The 24,383-nt window shown below is 36.4% G+C and overlaps 1 protein-coding gene and 1 long non-coding RNA gene across 5 annotated transcripts in view; one reads left to right on the top strand and one right to left on the bottom strand.

Annotated features, from left to right (window-relative positions):
* mtg (mind the gap) overlaps positions 1-20,591 on the top strand; it is a 64,899-nt gene extending 44,308 nt beyond the window's left edge. For 3 of the 4 annotated variants that reach the window (XM_073077470.1, XM_073077471.1, XM_073077469.1), the window contains 6 exons: positions 14,810-14,932; positions 16,542-16,681; positions 16,966-17,960; positions 18,507-18,681; positions 19,044-19,269; positions 19,462-20,591. In XM_073077470.1, coding sequence (XP_072933571.1) covers positions 14,810-14,932; positions 16,542-16,681; positions 16,966-17,960; positions 18,507-18,681; positions 19,044-19,269; positions 19,462-20,378 — 2,576 coding nt within the window. In that variant the 3' untranslated portion in view covers positions 20,379-20,591. The remainder of the gene's footprint in view (positions 1-14,809; positions 14,933-16,541; positions 16,682-16,965; positions 17,961-18,506; positions 18,682-19,043; positions 19,270-19,461) is intronic. The other variant, XM_073077473.1, reaches the window with a different exon arrangement.
* A 156-nt stretch (positions 20,592-20,747) lies between these two features.
* LOC140745549 (uncharacterized) lies at positions 20,748-23,611 on the bottom strand. Its single transcript, XR_012102669.1, has 3 exons — positions 23,432-23,611; positions 21,974-23,041; positions 20,748-21,312 (listed from the first exon to the last, which is right to left on the bottom strand). It is a non-coding gene; the product is annotated as an uncharacterized LOC140745549 (long non-coding RNA).
* Between the last annotated feature and the right edge of the window lie 772 nt (positions 23,612-24,383).

The raw sequence follows: 24,383 nt of genomic DNA, 5'->3' as shown, positions 1-24,383 counted from the left end.
GCATCGCTGCGCAGTGCTCCCCCAGCACTCAACCGTGCGACCCTATCCACATTCACAAGGTGGAGGAGGAGGTCCTTAAAAAGATCTCTCTCCCTGTCACCTCTGCTCCCATTAAAATCACTACAGACGAGGTCCGGACCGTCATCCGCGGTTTGAAACCTCGTAAAGCCCCAGGTCCGGATGGTATCTCCAACCTGGCGCTCAAACACTTCCCCGAGCAGGCACTGACCCTTCTGGTCATTATCTTCAATGCCTGCCTCGATCTCAGCTTCTTTCCAACAGCCTGGAAGACAGCAACAGTTATCGGTATTCCCAAGCCTGGGAAACCGAAACATATTCCCTCCAACCACCGCCCCATTAGCCTCCTCAATGCAATGGGCAAGGTTTTCGAACGGGTGATCCTCGTTCACATAAGAGGGCACCTCTTCCCAATAGATGCTCCCCCACTCATCATTCCTCACCAATTTGGCTTTCGCCTCCAGCACTCGTGCCCCCAACAAGTCCACCGCATTGTCGAGTACATCACAAGCGGGTTTTATCCAAGACGTAACAAGACACTAGCAGTCTTCTTCGACGTCGCCAAGGCTTTTGACAAAGTCTGGCATGGAGGACTGGTATACAAGCTATACCATTCTGGTCTCCCTGATCGCCTAGTCCGCATCGTGGCTTCCTGCCTTCAGGACAGAACCTTCCGCTACAGGCACGAAGGTATCCTCTCTCCCCCACGCCCCGTAACAGCCGGAGTCCCTCAAGGCTCAGTGCTCGCTCCTACATTATTCATATCGTACTCCAACGATATTCCTATCCCCAAAAATGGGGTGCAGCTCTCACTCTTCGCCGATGACACCGCCCTTTACATCCAAGGGCAAAAGGAGTCATCTGTCCTCGCCAAACTCCAACGCTCGGTCAACGAGTTAGGAGATTGGTTTAGGAAATGGCGCATCGAAGTCAATGCGGAGAAAAGCTCCGCAATGCGCTTCGACCACAAACGCAGGCGCTTAAACAACCTGCCCTCCGTCAAATTACTTGGGGCCCCCATTCCATGGAGGCCCACAGTAAAATACCTAGGAGTTACCCTTGACCCGGGCCTCACCTTTAGACCCCACGTCTCTAAGGTCACCCATACCGCCCGCTCTTACATGAGCCGCCTCAACGCCATGATTGGCAGACACAGCAAGTTGTCAGCCAGGAATAAGCGAACGCTGTATAAGGTTTGCATTCGACCGGTGTTAACATACGCCTCCCCAGTCTTCGCTCACGCGAATCCCACCATCCTAGACAAACTCCAGGTCATACAAAATCTCTTTTGTCGTCGGGCACTTAATGCCCCCTGGTATGTCAGAAACGCTGACCTCCACCGCGACCTGGAGCTCGCTCCAATACAACAAGTCCTCAGACAATTCTCTGAAGCGTTCTTTGACCGCTCAGAAAACCATTCCAACCCCTTAATCAAGGGTGCAGCGGACTATGCTGCCCCTCTTCCTACCCGTTACAATTGCCGTCGGCCAAGAAATATCTTGACCGACGCTCCTAACAAACTCTCCACCGATGTGGAGAATCTTCTGGCCGCCCACAGGGGCGTACAACTCTCCATAGAGAATCGTCTTCCCGACGATTCTAATCTTATTCATGATACGTTGACACCTTCAGTGTCATCTATCCAGCGGTAGCTCTCTAGGGAGCGCCGCTAGCGCCTCTCGCTCCGCAAACGAGAGGTCGCTATCCGATGTCGGCTGTACGGTCCCCTTGGACGAATGCCTTAAAGGAGTTTTTAGTGGGATGGTCCTCCCTTCAGGAGGACCTTTCAGTCAGCCCCACACGACGCAGGCAACGGCCGTCGCGGCCTGTAAGTGCTTGGACGCATTTTTTGCTCCTCCCTCTCCGTAGAGGGTCAGCCCTTTTTCCACCTACATCTGGGCGCCAAAAAAAAAAAAAAAATTGCAGCTAGGCACATAAATCGAAAACTCAAATATTATGAACATTGGCTTCTAATATGGCTCTTGAACGTGGGAACCCCATAAGATTCCATCCGCCCATAAAATCCATTAAATTTTATAGTCACGTGCTATACCAGATTGACCAACAGTATTTAATGGAGTTTTGCAAACGTAACTCATCTGATCGAAAGTTCAGTGGCCTTGCTCAATTATGTGAATATTAAAGATGAATTAAGACACATTCCACTAAGTGGTTATATAATTTAATTAAATTATCAAAAGAGGAAATCCAACCATGATTTATTGAAGACATTCGATCATAAGCTATTTCTAACATGATATAGCGTTTTTATAGGGCCACTCAAAACGGTCTTATTTTCTCTAGAATTAATTGTGTCCTATTGTCTTGATCAGGTTAGTCTAACTGATAACTTGTGCCTATATCGTATACTTCTTTCCCTTTGACCTAGTAATCAATCAGTGGTCTTTCTTTCTAGAAGTTGCAAATTCTACTGTAATCTTCTACATTGCTTCTTCAGTTCCAAGAGACATATCAGTCATTTTCGTTTGTCTTCAGATCTCGCTCAGAATTTTATCACGTGAAATACCAAACTTAAGCAGGAAGTTTAAATAAGAAGGAAAACAGACAGTGTTAACGGCCTCAATGGAAGCCTTCAGGCTTGTACTGCAAACAAGTAACTGCAATAACTCTATTCCAACAGTTCACACTATAACAGAATCATGGTTCGCAGTATAAATAATTATTTGTGCATTTAGAAATATTTTCTATACTATACCGTACCCAAAGGGTAAAAACGGCACCCTATTACTAAGACGTCACTGTATGTCCGTCTGCTACAGGGCTCTGTCTCTGGAACCGTAATAGATATACACTTGATATTTTACAGTTGACGCATAACGGTGGCTGCTATAACAACAAATACTAAAAATAAAGTAAAGTTGAATATCAAAGGGAGACCCCCTTACAACATATAACAAACCGGTATTTTTGGGCATCTAACTGATAAACCGTACTAGGAAGACAGTTGAAATTTTTACAATCCGTTTACTATTATAACTGCTATTATAATAAATACAAATAAGAACAATATATGAATGTCTTTCTCTGGAAATTAATCCTACAATTTTCTTCCATGACATAAGTACATCAGAAGAGAAGAAGTAGAAGAATTCGAAGCTGTCGAAGATAACTTTCCGACAATTCGGGACATAAATCACATAAAGTCCAGGTCCAGTTTACAAGTGAAAGTTCCTCCAAAATTATCTGCGAGTGAAATCGATCTTTAAGTGGGTTAAAATGCATATTTGAATACGTTTTCCTCAGTCGGCCATGATCTTCCAAAATTCATCGAGCGGTTGCCTTTACTCAAACATTAAGCAACAAAAGATGGCGCTTTTATTGTTATTTTACAGCCTCTGATTAATGGTTAGGTGGATAATGAATACAAATTACAGAGTAGCTTCGAAGAAAGTCAGCGTAACTGTCGGTAGTCTATTGTGCGAGTTTTTTTAACGAGTGATGAATCGTGTGTAAATTTTGTATGCGAAGACTACGAAGATTATTTTGTTAAAGTCACGGTGTTGTGTGTATGAGACCGTAGTAGATGAATAACTTTGCAGGAAATAATGCTCAGTATCTTCTATACCCCTACCATGAGTTTTTACGTTTTGACAAATATGACTGTTTTGGTATTTGTTTACGTTTTGGCCCATACTATTTCCAAGTTCCAACACAATCCGCTAGGGGCGCTGATTGGAATTTGTATGGGCAAATACGTAAACAAATACCAAAACAGTCATATTTGTCAAAACGTAAAAACTCCTGGTAAGGGTACAGTACCCTTACCTGGATTCATTCCTCAGTTGCCTTCTACCCTATTCACAGCACGGAAGGGATGAAGGCTCAACTCTAATAGCTCTGGTCTAGAATTTTCTGTATCAAATATGTAGATGAGAACTATATTGACATATAAAGGAGTAGTTTTACACTAAATCCCATAAGAATATATAAGACATTGATATAAATAGGTCACTAGATAAACTCTTATGGTAAATTAATGCTGATAATAATATAATCAATGCTGGTGATGTTAATAGAAAATTTTGTAAATAGACCGAGTTAAGGGGATAAGCTAGTGTTGTATAAAACCATATATTGATAAACGGTGGGTTAGGAAGTAATGTGTGACAAGTTGCATAACCTGTACGAACCAAGGTTACGAGTCAATGGCATATTTAAATATTACAAAGAGCTTGCGAAAACCTCGCGTGCAATACTAGACGCGATGGGCGTTTCGTTGGTTTGGTCATTTTTTAAAGAAAATTTATGTATTTACGACCAAAAATATGTATATATTTTGGTGGTTTTACAGTTATCGTATGATACTTTTGTTTGAATATCAGTGAAGTAATAACATACAGTCCTAAGTCCGTTGTTAATAATCGATCTATCCATTGTTTTTATATTAAAGATTAAATTTGTCATTATTTGCGTACTAGACATTGTTTTATTTGATTTTTGGTGGACATTGTTATTTATAACAGGCGGTTATGGTGGTCATTGCCTTACATGGACACCTATAACTTATAGAATAGGGTTATATTTCAAGCCGATCTCAGATATGCTGCCGCTCCTGAAGATATAGATGGTTGCCTCATATGTATTAAGTTAGTCGGCATTACACTATACCACCGACATGCAGAACTGCTTCGCGTTAGATATGGGTAAGGAAGTGGTCCAACAATACAGGTTCTACCACCGTTCAACCTTGCTTAGCAGTTGAAAGCGGGATACAGTCATTTATTTACGTTTATTATGTTACTTAAACAGATATACAACATTATAAGTGGCACTTTTTATCACTAGTCAAAAATAGTAATAGATTATTACTCTAACTTGTACGAGGTTAAGTTAATCTTATATCTCCTGTTTTGATATAAGCGCAGTCATTATGGTCATTAGATCAGTAGGCCGCGTCAATGGTAGCGTAATGCTTGTGACAACTGTGATGCAACTCTACATTCATGTTTTATTGTGATAAATGTTATGTTGGGTAGTGTTTAGTTGGATAACTTAGTAGAGTTTTATTGAAAAAAACTAAGTGGATATTAAAAAATTAAAGGCAATCAATTGTCATCATCATTATCATCATCGACAACCCATTACTGTCCCACTGCTGGGTACGGGTTTCCTCTCAGAATGAGAAGGATTAGGCCATAGTCCACCATCCTGGCCAAGTGCGTATTGGTAGACTACACATACCTTTGACATTTTTTTTATAAATCTCTCAGGTATGCAGGTTCCCTCACGATGTTTTCCTCCACCGTTTAGCAAGTGATAATTAATTTCTAAAACGCACATAACTTTGAAAATTCAGAGGTGCCTGGAATTTGACCCTCGGACCCCTCGATCGAGAGGCCGAGTTTCTTAACCATTAGGTTATCACGGCTGTTCAATCAATTGTAAGTATTTATAATTGAAAACTTAGGTGTACAGAATATTTACGCGATGCATAATGCGATATTTCATCAAGAATTATGAATATTTAAAATAATTAAAAAAAAATGATACAAGACAATCAAATGTACTTATAATTAAAAAAATGAGATAAGATCATCTCTTATCTAATTTTTTTGATGAGATAAAATGAATTGAGTAAATATTTTGAATACATTTTTTTTAATTCCTCATATGAACTTTTATAAATAATCTTATATCTAAATCGTAGCGAAATTTATTAACTATGATCAATAAAAACTATTATAAGCAGTGTTGCTATTCATCAGAAGGAAAATAGTGAACATTATTATTCCATTACGTTCAATGTCACGGCACTTTCACTTTTAAGGAGCGTCTTTGATTTAAATCTATGCAATTCTTCAAGCTCTAATTTGTTCGTCATTCTAGGTTCATCAAAACGCATAGCTGTGCGTTGCAAAAATTTTAACAGTCTCAACGCATTGTATCAGACAATGAACTTGCCGTGGCAGACATTTTCATATTATTTACCACGTTTTATATACAGTAGTACCTCGATTAACCGGACTAATTATTGTCGTTAGGTATTTGGATACTAACACTTAGTCTGCCACGCCACGGGTCTGAAACGCTCTTTAACTGTAGATTATCTGTGATTTAAATCTATTCCACTTCATTAACATTTATTTGTTCGTTATTGTCCCATATTATAAATAAATGATTTTGACCGGAGACCTATTAATAATCTATGTATTAAATACAATAACTTGCAATTTTATTCACTGCGATGCTGTAATGTAGAAGACCATTTTTGACACACATTATTAATAGAATTAAAAATAAGAGGTCATATGCTGCGGCTTCATTTGTTTACCTTACGTTAGAGTTAAGAAACATATTTTGTTAGTCAAGCAAGTACTATGAATAAAGTAGGGATTGCGATTGTATTCGAAAAAGATCGATTCTTGAATCGATTGGAATATACGTGAAATAAATCGATTCAAATTCAAAAGAATCGAGGCCCAAAGAATCGATCTTCGATCTTTTTTCAGTTAAAAAAGGGCGAATATGAGAAGATGCGAAAAAACTCATCAGGACCAACTACGTCAGCAAAATATGTCTATAACACATTCAACCAACTTCGAAAAGATCTTCGATTTTCTAGGATAATTGGTCGATTCACTGAATTGATCCATTACTGGAGATCGATTAAAATAATCGATTTTTGGCCGCTAACATCGTATTTTCGATCGATCGAATCGATCTCAGATCGCCATCCCAACAATAAAGACGTTTTAACATCGCATTACAAATGAGTGATGTAACACAAAAACTTGTCGTAATATAATACTCATTATTCGTCACAATCACCCAAAAGTGTTGTAATTCCAATACAATATTCTTTAATCATCGCCAAATTTACTGACCTTTACCATCATAGAATAAAATATTAATTGGCCAAGAGCGAGTCGCCATCACAAACGGAGGGTTCCGTACCATCAAATTCATTGTTTTAGTGTTTGTGATCATTAGCTATTAAATAGCCTACACTACTTTATACCTACTACTATTACGTTTAAATACATAATCGTAAAGACGCCACGTTCTTGTACAGTTATTCTTCTTTCTTTTTAAATTTTTAATAGTTTTTGTTACAGCAGACATACTACACACTGCAAAATGTTCAGTTTTTTATCTATTTCAGTTCAAAACTTGAGCCCTATGACAACCGCACAACGACGCCCTATAACAACAATAGCAAAGGCTTAATAATAGGGACTCTATTACTAAGCCTTCGCTCTCAGGATTTTCCCTTAGATTAAGGAACCCTAAAATCTCATAAGTGATTGCAGTCATGCAATAGGAGTTTGGCAATGAAATATACAATATATTTTACACAAAATCCTCATGAAGAATACCGTATTATTACTAGCACGCAATGTGGCTTACAATTAGATTTCTTTGCGCTTAGAAAATGGGGTCAATGTACATAAGCATTAGTAACTGTGTATTTTTTCATAATAGTTGAGACTGAATCGATTTTGCGGGCTTTGCAAATTTTTATATACATTTTTTTATAATATAGAAGCAGACGAACAAGCAGTCCACTTGATGGTAAGTGGCTAATGCCGCCCATATACATCTGTAATCAACCGCAGAAAAGATTAAATTTTTACCCGAGGTCGGTAACAGATGCACCGCTGTCCCTGAGGAGTAAACTGACGTGCGTTGAAAAAGTATGTCTCCTCTAACCACACTCAAACTAGAATACACCAGCGCTAAACACTGCTAATTATAGGGGTACTGCAGTAGGTGATATAGGATGAGATTTAATAGCATACAAGTATATCATCAGATGATAATAATCTACTTTGTTTTTCATAGGCCCCACAGGACAACGCGGTACTTCATATAAAATTCCTTGTTCTATCATAGATTAGTAAAGATACCTCGCCGCCTTGAAATTGAATGAAGCCAAAAACGGCTTATTAGTAAGTTCTTTTTTTGAATTCTTGACAAATAAAAACATTATTAGAGAAAATTTACGAATAAATAACTAATACTGCGTAATTTATATAATAAATAAATAATTATTTCAATTATTTTAGGGACATTTTAGCACGGAGACGTGGCAAAACTGTTATACGCAACTATTTCAATTCTTAAAACTGGGCACATTTTCTTGTTAGGAGTGAGTAATCTTTACTAATCTATGTGTTGTATATATAAAATTCTTTAAATATTTGTAAAATCATGTATAACATATAGTTATTACAGATAATAAGCAAACATGCAAAGCAAATATTAGTCGAGGTCGAACAAAGACCATTAACACCTTTAAATTCTTTTCACATTAGCATTCTATTAGTGGACTTTCCGACTAGTAAGTCATCTTTAAACAGGTCCGCATGGGTCACTTTCGATTTCACGGGAAAGTCCGGACCTTAACGTCAAGAGATAACGTCATACACGTTATCAGTCTAATCTCTCTCAGAGAAATATTATAAAAAAACGTGAAGGGATATACAATTAGAAAAAAAAAATATTTTAGAATATAATATATTTTTACGTGTTTGCGGTACCTACCACATAAACGTATGGTAGTATGTCTTATTCATTTGCACGTCCTACAGCTCAAATGGCTCACCGGATTTTAACATTTGAACTGGTGTTTCATTCATCTAGATTGTAGGAGTGACATAGACTACATTTTCAGTTATTTTTTAAGCAATCGGTTTTTTTTTTGATAAATATTACTAGTATAAGTGGGATATTAATCTATTTTAACGGTTGCTAAGTCGGATAAAATACAGTTAAACGGACAAAACAACTAACTGAACGAGGAAGTAACTGACTAATCTATTAATTCATTGTATAATTAATTTTATAACAACAAATATAGCGAGTTTAATCATGTACAAAATATTACCTCTCCTTCATAAAAGGATCAATATAACTTGATTCAATAGTGCCATTAATCCAAAATTGGGTATTTATATTTCTCTCTTGCTCATCCTCTATAATGTGGGAGAGGTAAACATAATTAAAATTCTCGTTTTTTATTTCTTTATATTATAAACGAGCTTTTGCACGCGGCTTCGCTCGTGTTACGAAGTAATATTTTCATCCCCTATTTCATCCCCTTAGGGGTAGAATTGATCAAAATCCTTTCTTAGCGGATGCCTACATCATAACATCTACCTACATGCCAAATTTCAGCCCGATCCGTCCAGTGGTTTGGGCTGTGCGTTGATAGATCACTACGTCAGTCAGTCACCTTTTAGGTATATATATTTAAGAAGTAGCTAACGAACATGCAGTCAACCTGATGGTAAGTGGCTGCTGTCATCCATGGACATCAATCCCAGATAGGATTACATATTCCTACCTGAGGTCAGCCACAGATGCGCCGCTACCCCTGAGGACTAAGCTGGAATGCCTTGGAAAAGTATGTCTCCCTTACCACATCCTTTAAGTAAGAATTAAGCAGGGCTTAACACTACTATTATATTATGAGGCAGAAATAGGTGTGGCGGTGGTGCCGCTGGAGTCGAACCACAAAGGGTTCTACCACCTTTAAAACCTCCCTCGTCCTCCTCTCATACCATCTGGTGTTTACGACGGGTTGCGACCACACATACCGTCTTCCTTCCCGGGGTTGCTTGTTGGACGGTTCGAGCTTCCACTCGTGCTGCCTGCGACTCCGAAAGCCCCCTTTCAGTCACCTCTTACGACAGGCAGGGGATACCGCAACGTATTCTTGTCCCGGGACTACAGGGACAGGACATCACTTACCTAACACTGTTATAGAGCAGAAATTGGTGTATCGAATACGAATTGCAATTTTGATTGAATCCAGTTATAGTTACAAAGTACCTGTTCATACAATTACATTCTGATTGATTCGACTTTTTTCATTAGTTTAATGATCTCAAAGTATCAATCAATCTTACAATCACCTCTCACTAGGTATCCAGTTGTTACCGCAAAGGTTACGGTCAAGGCTTATGTTAGAGTACCTACCGATTAGAAGTTAAAATGTGCAATCTGAATAGAACCAGAACAGTGAGATAAATAAAGAAATAAGATAAATTTATCAACAAATGGTATTACAATTTAACATGAAGTGTACAGATGTAGGTAGAGCCTAAACTTGATCGCTTTACGGATTTTAACATATGGGATGTCGTTGGATTTGTTTGAATTGTAAGTGACATAGGCTATATTTTGAGCAGTCGCCTTACAAGAACTGTTACATACATTACAATATAGGGAATGTACAATTTTTAAACCCATCCACCCTGGTGATATATTTTTGCTCATTCAGAAACTTAATTAAGTTCTACGTTTTGTGGTAAATTTACCAGAGTAGAAGTATTATTTTCTTTTATTCCCATTTGTTTCTCATTAACTACGTGGCGAAAACCTAAGACCACCCCCCGCCCCTGTGACAAGCGTGGTTATTTTAACATACTTCCTGTTACCCATTATGTATTGTAGCTTATATGAGGCAACTGAATGTAGCTTTCAGAGGGCTTGGCCACATATAGGCTGGTAACAATCATTTAACTTAACGGACCCTAAAATCGTTTTCATTTTATATAAAACATAGTATTCTTGTTATTCTGTAAAATTAAATAATTTCTACTTAGTGAACAGCATTTTTACTTTTTATTTTTTAATTTTGTATTGCTGCTATAAAGTATTGAATTGGTAGTAACACGTTTACTATTTCCATTAGTATTAAGAGACCATTAGAAGAACATATGAAAATAACAGTCAAAATTGACCATAAAACTACCATAACAACTTCAAAGAAAAAGAATTATGTGAATGTAGCAAGGAACATTTAAAAACCATCACCATAATGGTTAATGGTTCCTAGTTATACAGCTTTAGGTACGGTTATAAGGAAACAGGTTTACAGTGCTGATAGATTTTATCACTCTTCTTTGGTTGGCTAAGATTTTTAGTGAAATTTAAAACATTGTTGAATCGAAATCCACAGCGTAATAACCAAAAATGGATTTACATTTTACGTTTAATTTAGAATAGAAATTACTAAAACTAAAATGATTGATGTATAAACAGGAAGAAAGAATGTCTCAAAACATACGTTCCGCCATTTTTCGTCATAACGGGTCACTTTTACGGCAATTGGCTTACGAGAATGGTGGACAATAGCCCGGTGATTTTACGCCAATTTGGCAACTGATGCGCGGTTGCGTGTGTGTCAGTTAACAAAATATGTGCTTTTGCTGCAATATTAGTAAATAGTAAGGTATTCCTATTTATTTGAAAAATAATTGATACGTGCTTTAACGTGTGCTTTAATGTGTGCTCATTATAGTGATAGCCTACTCGTTGGAACTCGGCCTCTCCATTGGAACAGCCATGGTTCCAATTCCAGACATTGAAGGAAAAATGCCCAGGAAAATTTCATCTCGGATGTGAAGTTTTTTTTAAATACTCCTACAAATTTGTACTTAGCCAGCGTCTGTCTTCAGCTTTACTCTAAGCCTAATATTACAACAATTATGTACCTATAGAAACTACTATAATAATAACCAATTTGTTTAAAAAGTTGTTTATGCAATTAAATATAATCTTGTGGCTACTATTACCATCAAAGTTAACACTTTCTTGTTACGTTACTTAGCTGTGACTAACGCGGATTTTACGTTGCGCAATTTGCGTAAACTACGTTTTTGATGCAATATCAAATCCTGTTTGGAGGAACATGTTTGAGTGAATCATTTTAGAAATTTGTGAAGATGGTAGGGCTTTTTTTTACCGCACCCTAGCGAATTATTTTCTAGTTCGAAGTGGTAAATACGAGTAAGTATAAAAAAAGGCAGTGGTCCCCTTTTGTGAAAATATTTTATAGAGTTTTACTTATTTAAGTATTACGATTAACATTAGTATTGATAGCGTGGTTAGAAAATTGGTGTCTCAATGGGAGGCACAGGTTCGAATCAGGCACGTACCGCTGATTTTTTAAAGCATGTAATAATTTGTTATCGCTTGCTTAAAGGGTGAAGAAAACATGGTAAGGTAATTAACACAGCTGAAAGTTCTTTAAAAAATGTTAAAGGTGTGTGAAGTCTACCATTTCGAACCTTTTTAGCGCGGTGGACTATGGCCTATACCTCTCTCGCTTTGATACTCCTGCCCAGCAGTCCGACATTAATGGTTTGACGACAATGAATTTCTATCACACACTTCTCGAGTACAGTTCGTCTTGTCTAATAAATGCAAAATTCCCAAAAAGCAATACTTAAATTTCGGGTTTGAGCACAGACGCCCAAAAACGGTAATAGCCACTTACCATCAGGTGGATTGCATACTCGTCTGTTACTTAAACATTATAAAAGAAACAATGTATGAATGAATCTTTGACATCGCGTGACCATCGCTATTAAACATTCTTAGCAAACTTGACTACCTCATAAATATATAAAAACACATCGTCCATCTGTCCACTTTCACTGGTCAACGACCCGTCCGTCAGAGGATCCGAATATCATATGAGTCAGCCGGATGCTGGAGAAAGGTTGGCTTACTTACGGTACTGTCAACAGAAAAGGTAGACAAATAATGAGAAATAAGGAAAATATAATATTTCCTAACAAATATTTTTACTGAAGTGCAAATATACATGCTTGTTTCTATCTTTTGCTCAAAGTATTATAATGTACTTAGAATATTTCATTATTTTAGGCAGGAAAGTAACATAATTATGACTTTTTAGTAACCCATGCCATATATAAAGTAAAAAAACACTGTCAACTAACGTAGGATATAACAAACATGTATTCATGGAGGAAGTACCTGACTGAGAAACCTGAACTTTCTATTTTTTCCTATAAAAAGTTATATGATTTAATATTAATTTTTAAAATTATATGAATTTGATCAATTCGAAGTTGGCCATTGTGTCATATTGGAATATGAAATGAGAGATGAACAAAGCCTAGTAGAATAATACCCAAGGATAATAATAAAAGTTAAAATGATCTTGCTGCCCTTACCTTCTCATTTCTTTGCATTTTTTGCAGAAATGATAATGAACTCTTTAGCTTTTGACATTTAGAATAATTGCAAAAATTTGGGTGGGTCAAGAATTTAATAAGGATATTTGGGATAATGACTTTTCTGAATTTTGATTAAAAGTATTTTACTATAAAAGTCATTTTATTAGCACAATAGCAGTTTTTTATAATTATAATGAATAAATAGTACGTTATTAATGTTATAATATGGGGCTCTAGATAAAAGGTGTAAAATAGGTGAAAGTCGGTTATGGTCCCTTCGTGACTCCGGTTGGGAATAATCCAGTTGACTATTTTCTATGAAGTTTACTGCTTTACTTTATTTGGCACTTTAGTTGACAGCTGACTACTCATATATTTTTTGCTTCTCATTAGGTTAATTACTTAAGAAAATCAAATTATATGTACGTTAAGTAACTCGTACGTAATTAGTTAAAGTGTAATCTCGTAGCCACCGCAAATGCATTTATAATACCACAAAAGTTGATGCTAATAATAAAACTAAGGAGACTTAATGAGTAATTTTTATTAACTATTACAGTTACAAAATGTGTGTCCCTAACTACGTTAGCGAAGTGTTGCAACGCTCGTCTGCGAGATTCATGTTTGATTCTTAGCTTAGATCTAATTGATAATTTAATATGAAGAAAATAAGACAAAATATGTATGAATTTATATATTTAATCCTTTTTTGTCTTGCTATATTTTTCGCCTTTTCGTTGCTTTTCGCGACTTGAGAGCGACACTGAGTGTTCATGCTAGATTTTAAAAGATTCTAAGTTGTTTTGTAAGAAGCATCGGGTTACAGGATTTTTTTACCGTACTAAAACCCCTATGGCGGCCTTCTTAATGATTAAACCTGAAAAGAAAGCCATTATTGTAGACCCCCGTATCCAGCTCATCGATTCCCAATTTCTATCATCACTCATATTGACCCTCTTTCAGGTTGTCTTCCACCTTAGATCGGTAAAGGTTATTTAGGGTATCACTGGTCAATTAAATTTACGTTACGTTAGACGAGAAGTCAATTTTACAATTCCTTCAAGCTCTAAACATACTTATTGCAACTTTAAAACAGTTACTAAATAACATCTATTTACAACAGGCAAAAACATGGCTATTTATACAATAACTTATAAATGTGTTAATTCAATGTCCAATGATAATGTACGGATAGAGTGAAATCTAGGTCGAGTCAGCTATCCTGAGCGAGTCACGTCGCACATCGTTACTTAACGGAAATGCTGATTGAAATGCAATTGAACAATATGAAGTCGGTCAGTGAGCAGAAAGTATTATCCAATTAAAGCATTTAGACTACAGAGGTTCCCTTTTAGAAATTCGCTAAAATGGATCTATTTGTCAAAGAAACAACCAGTAGGGTATCTACCCTAATGGTTCATTTAATTATTCTGTCGTCAATCAATTACAGTCCTACTGCTGGCCACATGTTCGTAGGATGGGGTACCTATTGCGGGTGCTATGGACACACACATAAACAAATATAACAACACCCAGACGTAGAAACAAAATTTAAATTCATCATTTATATTTCTGTCTAGCTGGGTATCGTACCCGGAACGCTGTGCGCGTCGGATCAGGTAAACATGCTTTCGAGGGAAAATTATACCAATTTTGTCGTAGGCTTTACGGGCTTATAAACATTTGAGACGCATTGGTCACTAACCGGTAGCTCTGGCCATAAATGAGCATTGAACCATTGACTATTTCCAATAATGAGGAAAAACCTATGTCTACCTACTTAGGAACGTTGGTAGTCATATGTATAGATACCTCATATATTTGTTTATTTGTTTCAGATACTGTGAAGCCATTATGCGTCCTGGAATCAGATTTTGGGTTCAAAATAAACTGCGCGTTCAAGAAAGCCGGCCTGTTCAGGGTGAGAAATCTCGGGGGAATCAAAGCCCACGCTAGTGTAGGTGAGTTTTCGTATTTTTTTTATTTCAATTCATAAGATACATTGTGTTTTGGAAGAAGATAAGCCGGTAATGAGATATCAAAGGCCTCATGCTACCTCGACCAAATGCAGATCGGTGGATTCTACATAATTTTTACAATGAAACTAAGATATGGATACTTAGTAATAATGTTATAAAATTTTCTTACACATGAAATTTATACTTTCGAGTACAAAACGAGGAATAGAATTTCCCTGGTAAGCCCTGCATGAGACAAACTGGTTTGCTGTGTCGTGCGAGATATAGGTATACGTAGCGAAGAGGGACTTATTTTGGAGAAAACATATTGGAATGGTGATAATATTTCTGTCCACAGTCCTGATAATGCACTCGTTCTTGTATCATACGACATATGCGATATAGAATAATTTATCATTTTTCTATTAGACCGTGCCTTTGTAGGATTCACACCAAGCATACGGAACAGCACCTTCCGATTTCACGGAAAGCTAGTGGAACTAACGGGATCAGTTGGTATCGCCGTTTTGTTGCGTCACAACGCCGATTGGTCACGGATCATTAATTCGTTAGCTTGTTATTTTTTTCTTTGCTTCGTGTTCAGATTGAAATATGAGTTTCGGGGTAGTGTACGACGGTGATACCACTAAGTTATTTATAGCAGCAGGAAATATAGCTATGTTCTGGTACGTTGAATGTCCTTAGATAGTCATGGAACGTGTGCATAAAATTTGCATATGACAAGTTTTGTAGAAGACTAATGTTTCCAAAATTTGCAATTTTAGAGACACATGCTATTCATAGATTAGTTCATATTGCTGATAGGCCAATACACATAGAGTCAAACAAGGTGATTAAATAGATTCTTAGTTAGTTATAATTTTAAATATTTATTAGAAGTACGTCTAGCAAGAGTATCAAAATATAATAATATAATAAGACCAACATTATGAAATGGAAGTGGTGTTGAACTATAAGAGATTAAAAAACGCAATTTTTGACATGTCATGCAATTAACAGGCAATTTGTTTATACTGTCATTGGTAGACCACTCAATCAGAGTCGAAAGTAGGAGACCACTCATTGAGCCTAAGTGAATCGAAAATGAATGAACATTTGTCCAAAAAAATGACTTGCACCGTCCTCAAAACACCTGACCTCCTGCTTACTAATGGCTGCCAATTGCAGAAGCTTTAAAAGCAAATCAGCAACTCCGTGACTCACGATTTCACATACAAACGATCGGTTTCTAGGTTAGTATGTAGCGAGTTGGTGGATTAATAGATTTGATAGATTGGATAGATTAGACGTCTTTTTATCACTTTTTGTTTTGATTTGGTCATTTTATCATGAAGGTAGTACGTTCGACTCTGGAGGTAACAAAGTCTCATTTCTGCCTAATAGTAGTAGTGTAAAGCACAGCTGTATTTTGTTAAAAGAGTATGATAAGGGATACTTATGCGAGACATTGTAACTTAGTCTGACTCAGGTGGAATAGTAACTTTGTTTAGGATTGATTACAGTTGCCTATACACGGCAGTGGTCTTCAGGTGGGCAGCATGTTAGTTTGCTATTTAACTGTACTGTAAAGTTTCCTTATCTGCATTTCCAGGTTTCAGTCTTGGAGACGAGTTAGGCTTTGAGCAATCCCTGACCAACTTGGACACGAGCAGGCGAAGATCAGTAAACCTTAAAAATGGAGCGCCAAACGTCATCGTTGACAGTTCTACACGACCCGCGGTTAAGCAGGAGGTAAGAAACATTTTAAACAAGTAAGGAACTGCAAAAGCTCCAGCTGTTCTCTTTCTGCGTGTATGAAAAAAAATCTTTATATTTGGGAATGATTAAGACTTTTAGCAAATCGACCACACGGACTTTTTTGTAATAAAAGTGTACTTCTATAATGTTATTAAGAACGATTCCATTGAAAGCGATTGCACTTCAAATTCTATTATATTGTAAATATTTCAAAATTTTAATTACTTGAATATATGACGAAATTTTATATTACAATTTCGTAATGTGTACTGTTCCAGAAACGGGGTAAACAGAACCGAATAATGATGAGACCTATGGCGCCAGTCGCTCGTCCGAACCCAGCTGCGATGAGTAAGCTGTCAAGCTTGCACCGGCAGGGGACCTCCACCATGAAGCCGATCATCGTCCCTGGACCCACAGTAGAAGCACCCAGCACATTCAGCAGGATACAACCGACCGTCACAATGGCGAAGCCTATGCCGATGGGCGTCCCACCCTTCAGGCCGCTACCACCCAAAGAAGACACGCTCAGAGTTGTCCCCATAGCGTCATCACCGAAGTACTCGCCCCTCCAAGTACCTCAATCGAAGGGCCCTGGACTAGCTTACACAAGTGAGCATAACCCATTCGTATCACATGACAACGTATCAAAAATGGTCTCACAAATGACAGCCGTGCAATACCAACCGCAAAGAATGCGGTTCACACCGACACCAATCATAGTAAACACGCCAAGAATATATACAGTATCCACAACCATGAATCCATTCGTTCCCATGCCCATCGCATCTCCACCACAAGCCATATCAATCATACCCGCACCAGCTTTCAAAGAAATGTACACACCTCCATATACCAACTCTGTATCACAAAACACAATGTCTTTCCACAAAACCAATCCTCTTTCTAACTTTGTAGACCCTGTTCCTCACCAAGTTCACGACCTGGCCAGTATGTACCCCACCTATAATACGAAGAAAGTAGACGACTTCAACAGCATAAGTGGTTACGGAGACGATACCACTCTCAAGTTCAATAAAGAAGATATCAATGCCAAAATAGCGGAAATAGCTAAAGCTGGAAACATCTCGATGGAAGCAGTTGAAGCAGCTATAGCGTTAAGACAGCAACAGTTGCTGAGCAAATACGCTAACATCCCTGTACCTACTACTTCGACCACCACCACTTCGACAACCACGGAGGCGCCACCAGTGGTGTTCGAAATTGATCCTGAGCCAGTAGTTGCTGCGCCAGTTCCACAGAAACCAAAGAGGTAACACAAGAAACTATGTATATAATTAAGGTCTAGTAACTTTTTTCAACTGTAATAATAAAGATTCTGGAGTTCGTATAGAGTGGTCATATCTTTATATATATATTTCTTATGTGCGTGTGTATGTCACTGAACTCCTCCTAAACGACTGGACTGATTTTGATGAAATTTGTTGTGTGTGTTCAAGGGGATTTTAAAATGGTTTAGATTCACAATTTAGTCCGTGGGGAAAGATTTTTTTAATTAATTTTTAATTCGTAAGTAGTTGCTGATTTTGGAATGTTTCTCATTGGATTGCGGGCGAAGCCGTGGGCACCACGAGTAGTAAATATATATATGGAAAAGTGGATGATCAAACATCTAACTATGAGTGAATTTTCGTAAGACGTTTTTTCATACTATTTATTTACACTACTTAAATACTACTATTTTATTTAAAGTAATTTAGACAACGAATGACAACTACTGCCACGGAAGAAGAAGAAAGGTGGTAAAAACCACCTTCAAAACTAAGCTAATATATTATTATGTATGTCTAATGTACAGAAATCCAACTACGGGCAAGGTAATGAACGCCCCTCGTGAGTATTATCCTGTCGGCTACGAGAAAAACTTCGATGACCACTTCCAATCTAAAGTGGACCTCCCAGACACTGCCTTCCATTGCGGTGACCAGAAATACTTCCCTGGACTATACGGAGATGAGAGCCTCGGATGCATGGTGAGATATAACACTAAAGAATTCGATTAACTGAATAGTTAAAAACAGTATACGCGTAAAACCATAATTCCAATCATTAACATTCACAAAAAAATGTCCCTAGATACTACTGTAAATTAATTCAATTGCTCACAATTATCAATTAGTATTATATTCTAGATCTTCTTTTCTTTAAAAGTTGTTGTATCTTTATGCGACACTAGGACTTCTAATATAAACCTGTGAATATAACAAGTACTCTGTATTAACTCTTGTGTCAAATTTAAAATATAATATTATTTGTAAACGTCGACAACGGTTGCAATTTTGTCTGTGTGCAATTTTTACATTAATTGTAATCGCGTTCTTATTATATTTTACAGGTTTTCCATGTATGCGCGCTGACAGACGACGGTCTCGTCATGAAATCTTTCCTCTGTCCTGAATCTACGCTCTTCGATCAAACTATCCTAAAATGCAACTGGTGGTTCTATGTAGACTGCAAGAACACTGTCAAGTTGTACGACACCAACATACCAGTGTCAAAGAGCTACCAGTTGATGAAGGCCTTGACTTTCTTCTCTTCGTATAAGAAGGAAATGGAAGATGGTAAGCAAGTTTTAAGTACATCATTGATTGAATGTTTTGTCTTGATCTCTTAACTGTTCTGGTCAAAATCCTAAGTTTTTCAAAGCGTTGGCTTTTTAAATGCGATTGGACTGAGAAATTATTAAAGTTTTCTTTTGTTTATTGTCATGTAATTATTTTTGAAAATAAGCTGTTTCATTTTATAATTTACAGGTCAACCTATGAACCCGGAAGATGTTGAAGGTATAAAAGAAGCAATAACTATTTTAGAAAACCAAGATAGAAGTCCTGCTCAACAAAAGACTGAACAACTGCAGATTGTAACCCCTCAACCCGTTATAATTGATGAAAGGAATAATCATAAGGCGGAATATACAAATATTACCTCACCCGTATATCGCGGCAATAGGGATTATACCAATTCAACAAGCAGGAGAAATGTAAGAAGAAATCCACCTCAAAAGTCTATAGAAGCTCAAGGATCAGAATTTAGATTAGTTACTGTCAACGCAGATTTAAATTTCAATAATAATGCCACTAAAGAATCAAAGCCTACAGATGATTCAAAAGAAACATCAGCAGAAACCTCGACTGAAAAGAGATATAGACGAAGAATGGTGCTGAAAAATAATGGTAATTCGTCTACGTCTAAATCTTCCAGTATTACAACTACTACTACAACTACTGCCAAGCCCGTCCAAGCACCATCCCCCTTAGTAGAGATAGTTAAACAAGAAATACCACCAATAGAATATTTTGGTCCATCAGATGCAAAACAAGAGACGTTAACTGACGGAATAGAAAATTTAGAGAAAATAGACTCGTCAATTTTGAAGGAGGCTGAAAGTTTAGCGCCAGTAAGAAGATTTTACAGATCTAGTGCTGAAAGAGGAACTAGTAAAGAAGAAAAGGAAATAGAAATGATAAATAATGAGCAAGTGCAGATTGTAAGACCTACAAATAAGGCGCAACTTGTAGGGGAATTTCCCACGCCGTCAGCAGTCATAGCTAAATTAGACGAAGCCGTATTAGGCAGGTCTACTTCAAGAGTGAAAAAACAAACTATCGCGATAGTGACACCTCATAGACACGAAACTTATCGAAGTCCAACGAATAGAGAACGAACGTAGTCCAAATAATAATCTTAGTCAATAACTAATTGTTAAGTGTCATATAAACCTCTTGTTAACTTATTTATTTTGTTCCAGATACGTAAGCTTTAGACAATCCTGTACTGTTGATTACGTATTTGCTCAATTTTTACGCCTTAGTCTAGTTGAAGAATTCAGTCAAGTGATATTACGGTGTATGTTAGATGTTTAGAATAAATGTGTTGTTTCCTACTCTGTTTTTTAAATTCTCAATTTTACCTTAAAATTACTATATTATTATTACACATAGGATAAATTAAAATTAGTTTTTGCATTAGTTTATTGTTATAAGTTTCATGTGTACTTTATAAATAGTAAGTTAATTTAAAACTCAATTAAAAATAGTAGTATTTTAATATGCGATTTATTACATTCTAAATGCTCGAATACAATTTAATATTTTACAAATAAAGGCATTACCGTTTACTAGATTTCAAGAAACAACGTAACAATTTATCACATAAAATTGGACCACAAGCAATTAAGCTCATGGTCGCTATAGCTGTGGCAATACTCATACAAATCATTTTTAAATATTAATAAATGTTAATGTATATAATGAAGATTATCTAAAATTACATATTAATAATAAAGACACAGTAAAATATACTTAATAAGAGCTGAAGTTTTGAAGCTCTGAAGGTCAAAACTTATGAAGTCAATATAATAATTGTCAAATAGTTTATAAAAGAAAAAAGTACTTTTTAAATTTTAAGTTCGTCTTTTTCTTTGAGGCTAGTATGGCATTCCACAATCAGGACAAATAAGAGTGGTGGGACAAGCACACTTGCGATTAAACAGACCTCGGGTACAGAAGGGAATACAAATCAATATAGTCGCAGCACTGACGAGGCTCATCAGAGACACGCAAATCATACGAGTTCTCTGTACCTGAGAACTTTATTTACGGGGCCTGAAACAAAAGAAAGGTTTAACAATTACGATATTAGATATAGATGGCAATTTTAACTTTAAGTGAGGTATGAAGAAACGATGACGTAAGGTTAAGTTTAGGTGATTGATTAAAAATGTAATTAAATATTCGTGAATTAATAATAAAAAATATAATAACGGATTGAATGAAAATCGAAATAGCATGTAACTGTAGGAAAAATAATGTAATAGAATTAACCGTTTTTTCATGCATTGAATCATTTTATCACAAACGACAGGCCCCATCAACATTGCACCAACAGCCAAAAGCAAGCAAGACAGGCTCATACAAATCATTTTGTTACAAGAATCAAATTCAATAAAGATAAACACGTATTTATAAAGAAGGACCTATAACGTTATATGTCTATCAGAAACCGTATAAAATAGAAGACGTTGGCATAATGACTTCTAAACAAACTGACGAAGCACTCTATGCTTTAGAAGTTGATTCTGAAACAAAAAACGAAGTACATTGGGAAGATGGTCAGAAGCCACAAAATATGCCAAATAAAAGCTATTTGAAAAATTTTGAAAGTCTTAGAAGAAAACTATTATGTGCCTGTCAAGCTTGGGCCAATTACACAAGATAATGTGCTTTGTTTATTTTTCAAAAATAAATTAACATGTACAGTACTTACATGCCACCAAGCCTCATTAGTTTAGGTTATTTTATTCAATACATCAGTATAATCTCAAATGCTGAACGACAATCCTGAAATCAATATTATTCTAGCACAATTCCACAATAATTTTATACTCATATTGTTCAAAATCGTTCATTGATTGACAGCTGACAGATCAGCCAGAAGTTTCGAAATTTAAAATGTTTCTTTTTTATGCTTGTATGTGAGTAGTGCATATAGTATTTTATGAAAGTAATTTACTTATTGTTCTTGCCTATGGTTCAAACAGTATGTGGGCAATTATTATACGAAAGACGTAGGCTATTAATAATTTGACCAGTTGATAAGCAAAATACCTTTCCTATTTAATTGGACCTTAAGAATATATACCCTCACATGATTCTATTGCCGATGTACTATAACCTTATTTGTATACAAGAGCATCGTTAGCCACTACTGTGATCTCGTTTGAATGGTTAAGGTTAAAATAGATGTGGCCTGCGTATAACGTCTGTGATGTAATATGAGTGGATTAAATGCAGAACTTATTCAATTGATACATAATCAACAAGCGTCATTACGATATTAGTTATTTTCGTTACTAGAACAAGGAAACATTCATTATTCAAAACTTTTATTAGACCTATTTACATTACAAGACTCAATTATGTGGTACTGATGTTTGAACGCTTGGTACAACATTTACTTCTACATGGTGTAGCTGGCTGTGGCGGTGGCGGTGGCGGTGGTGGCTCCTTGCAGCTCGGCGGTTCCTTGCAGCTCTTCTTTAAGGGCCAGAAAGTTTCCAAGAGGATCGGCGCACAAGATATACACCCAACTGCGACCATCGCCGTCAAATAGGTTAAACAAATTATCATATCTGTAGAAAACCTCTATTTCTTTAAGCACTTAATGAACTTGTTCATCTCAAACTGCCTGTAGCAGACGGGCACACAAGCGAGTACTGTAGCTGATGCAATCAGGGCATACAGGGAGAGGCAAATCATTTCGGAAGCCTTAATTCAGGTCAGTTTACATTCCAGGTTAGTTCCACGATCTGATTATTCCAAATTTGTTCAGCTCCTGAAAGAAAATAGGCATGTACTGAATAGACAACTGGACACTATGTCGTGGTATGAGAAGTAACTTAGCAGGAAATATAAATGAAATAATAGACAATACGAGGATAAGAAGATGTTTCTTCGCTAGAGCTAGAGCTTTGTGACATAGCGGGGTGACTTTTACATCATAAATATTTGGGAGCGATTGCTCCACATGCAGTTTTGATTTAGTGATTTCATAATGGAATAATATTATTGTTTATTGGGTAATACCTATTAAACTTGCGGCCTTTAAAATTATCACTGATGATGATAATAATCAGTTTCCACTGAAGCACCAAGCAAAGGTCAATTTATTAATCCTTGATTAGATCCGTGGACTATAAAATAAGACAACATTTACATAACTTACCTGATGTCTTTATACGGTTAAAATTTTATTACACAGAGGAAGAACTTTATGCCTCCGTGTATAAATATAATTACACTCGATCACATAATTTAAAAGAATTTAATAAATACGATTTAATTTCAATTATTGCAGAAAGACATGACATTAATGTCACGGTTTTTTCTGTCACATTCAAATTATTTTCTTCTTCGGCGAGAAGAGTTCGTTTGAGTTTAATTAATTTATTATTACAATTTACTTTACTTTACTTTACTTTAATTTACTTTAATAGTTTTACTTATCCTTTTAGGTGATTACTATTTATTATTATTTAGTTCAGTTCATGTATTAAACTACGAATAGGTATTATATTCATATTACATTGTGTTTCTTGAGGTATACGTCTTTGCGGTTTATTGAGACCTCTGGTGACCCAAGAGCTGGAGCTTACCTCGGTCAACAAATAAGTTTGGCTGTATTGGCGAGGTAATGCTGCTAGTGTCTTGGGTACACTACCGCGGGGCAGCGATCTGACTCATTTATATATATTATTTATGATATTAGTTAGTTTATTAATTTAGTTCAAGTTCTTATAATGTTAAATTAATTTTTCGTTTCGTAAGCAATAAATAAATATGAGGAATTAAATTATTTTGTACCCTTGTGCCATAGCAGATAATGTTTGGAGAATTTCAAAGAATGTAAATGAATGGAATGATGAAGAATGTTGTGATATTTATTATGCAAAAATCTAGTTTTGCATGAAAGTCGACGGTACTGGAATTTAAGAATGATATATGTATAAGAAAGGTGCGTTCTAATGCTAATACAGTACTATAATAGACTAGGTCTCAACTCGACTTGATCTCTTGGTCTGAAAGGTCTCAACGTTAAAAAATCACTCAGGTTATTTGTTCAGATGTTTACGTTAAAAACTTTAAGAAGTTTAAAACATTCTTGGTACGTACGTATT

Source organism: Epargyreus clarus, unplaced genomic scaffold (assembly GCF_041222505.1).
Source record: "Epargyreus clarus isolate Ecla_fem2 unplaced genomic scaffold, WU_Ecla_fem_2.2 ptg000010l, whole genome shotgun sequence".
NCBI lineage: Eukaryota > Metazoa > Arthropoda > Insecta > Lepidoptera > Hesperiidae > Epargyreus > Epargyreus clarus.
Note: the sequence above shows the minus strand (reverse complement) of the source record. Positions and strands in the feature narration are given on the sequence as shown.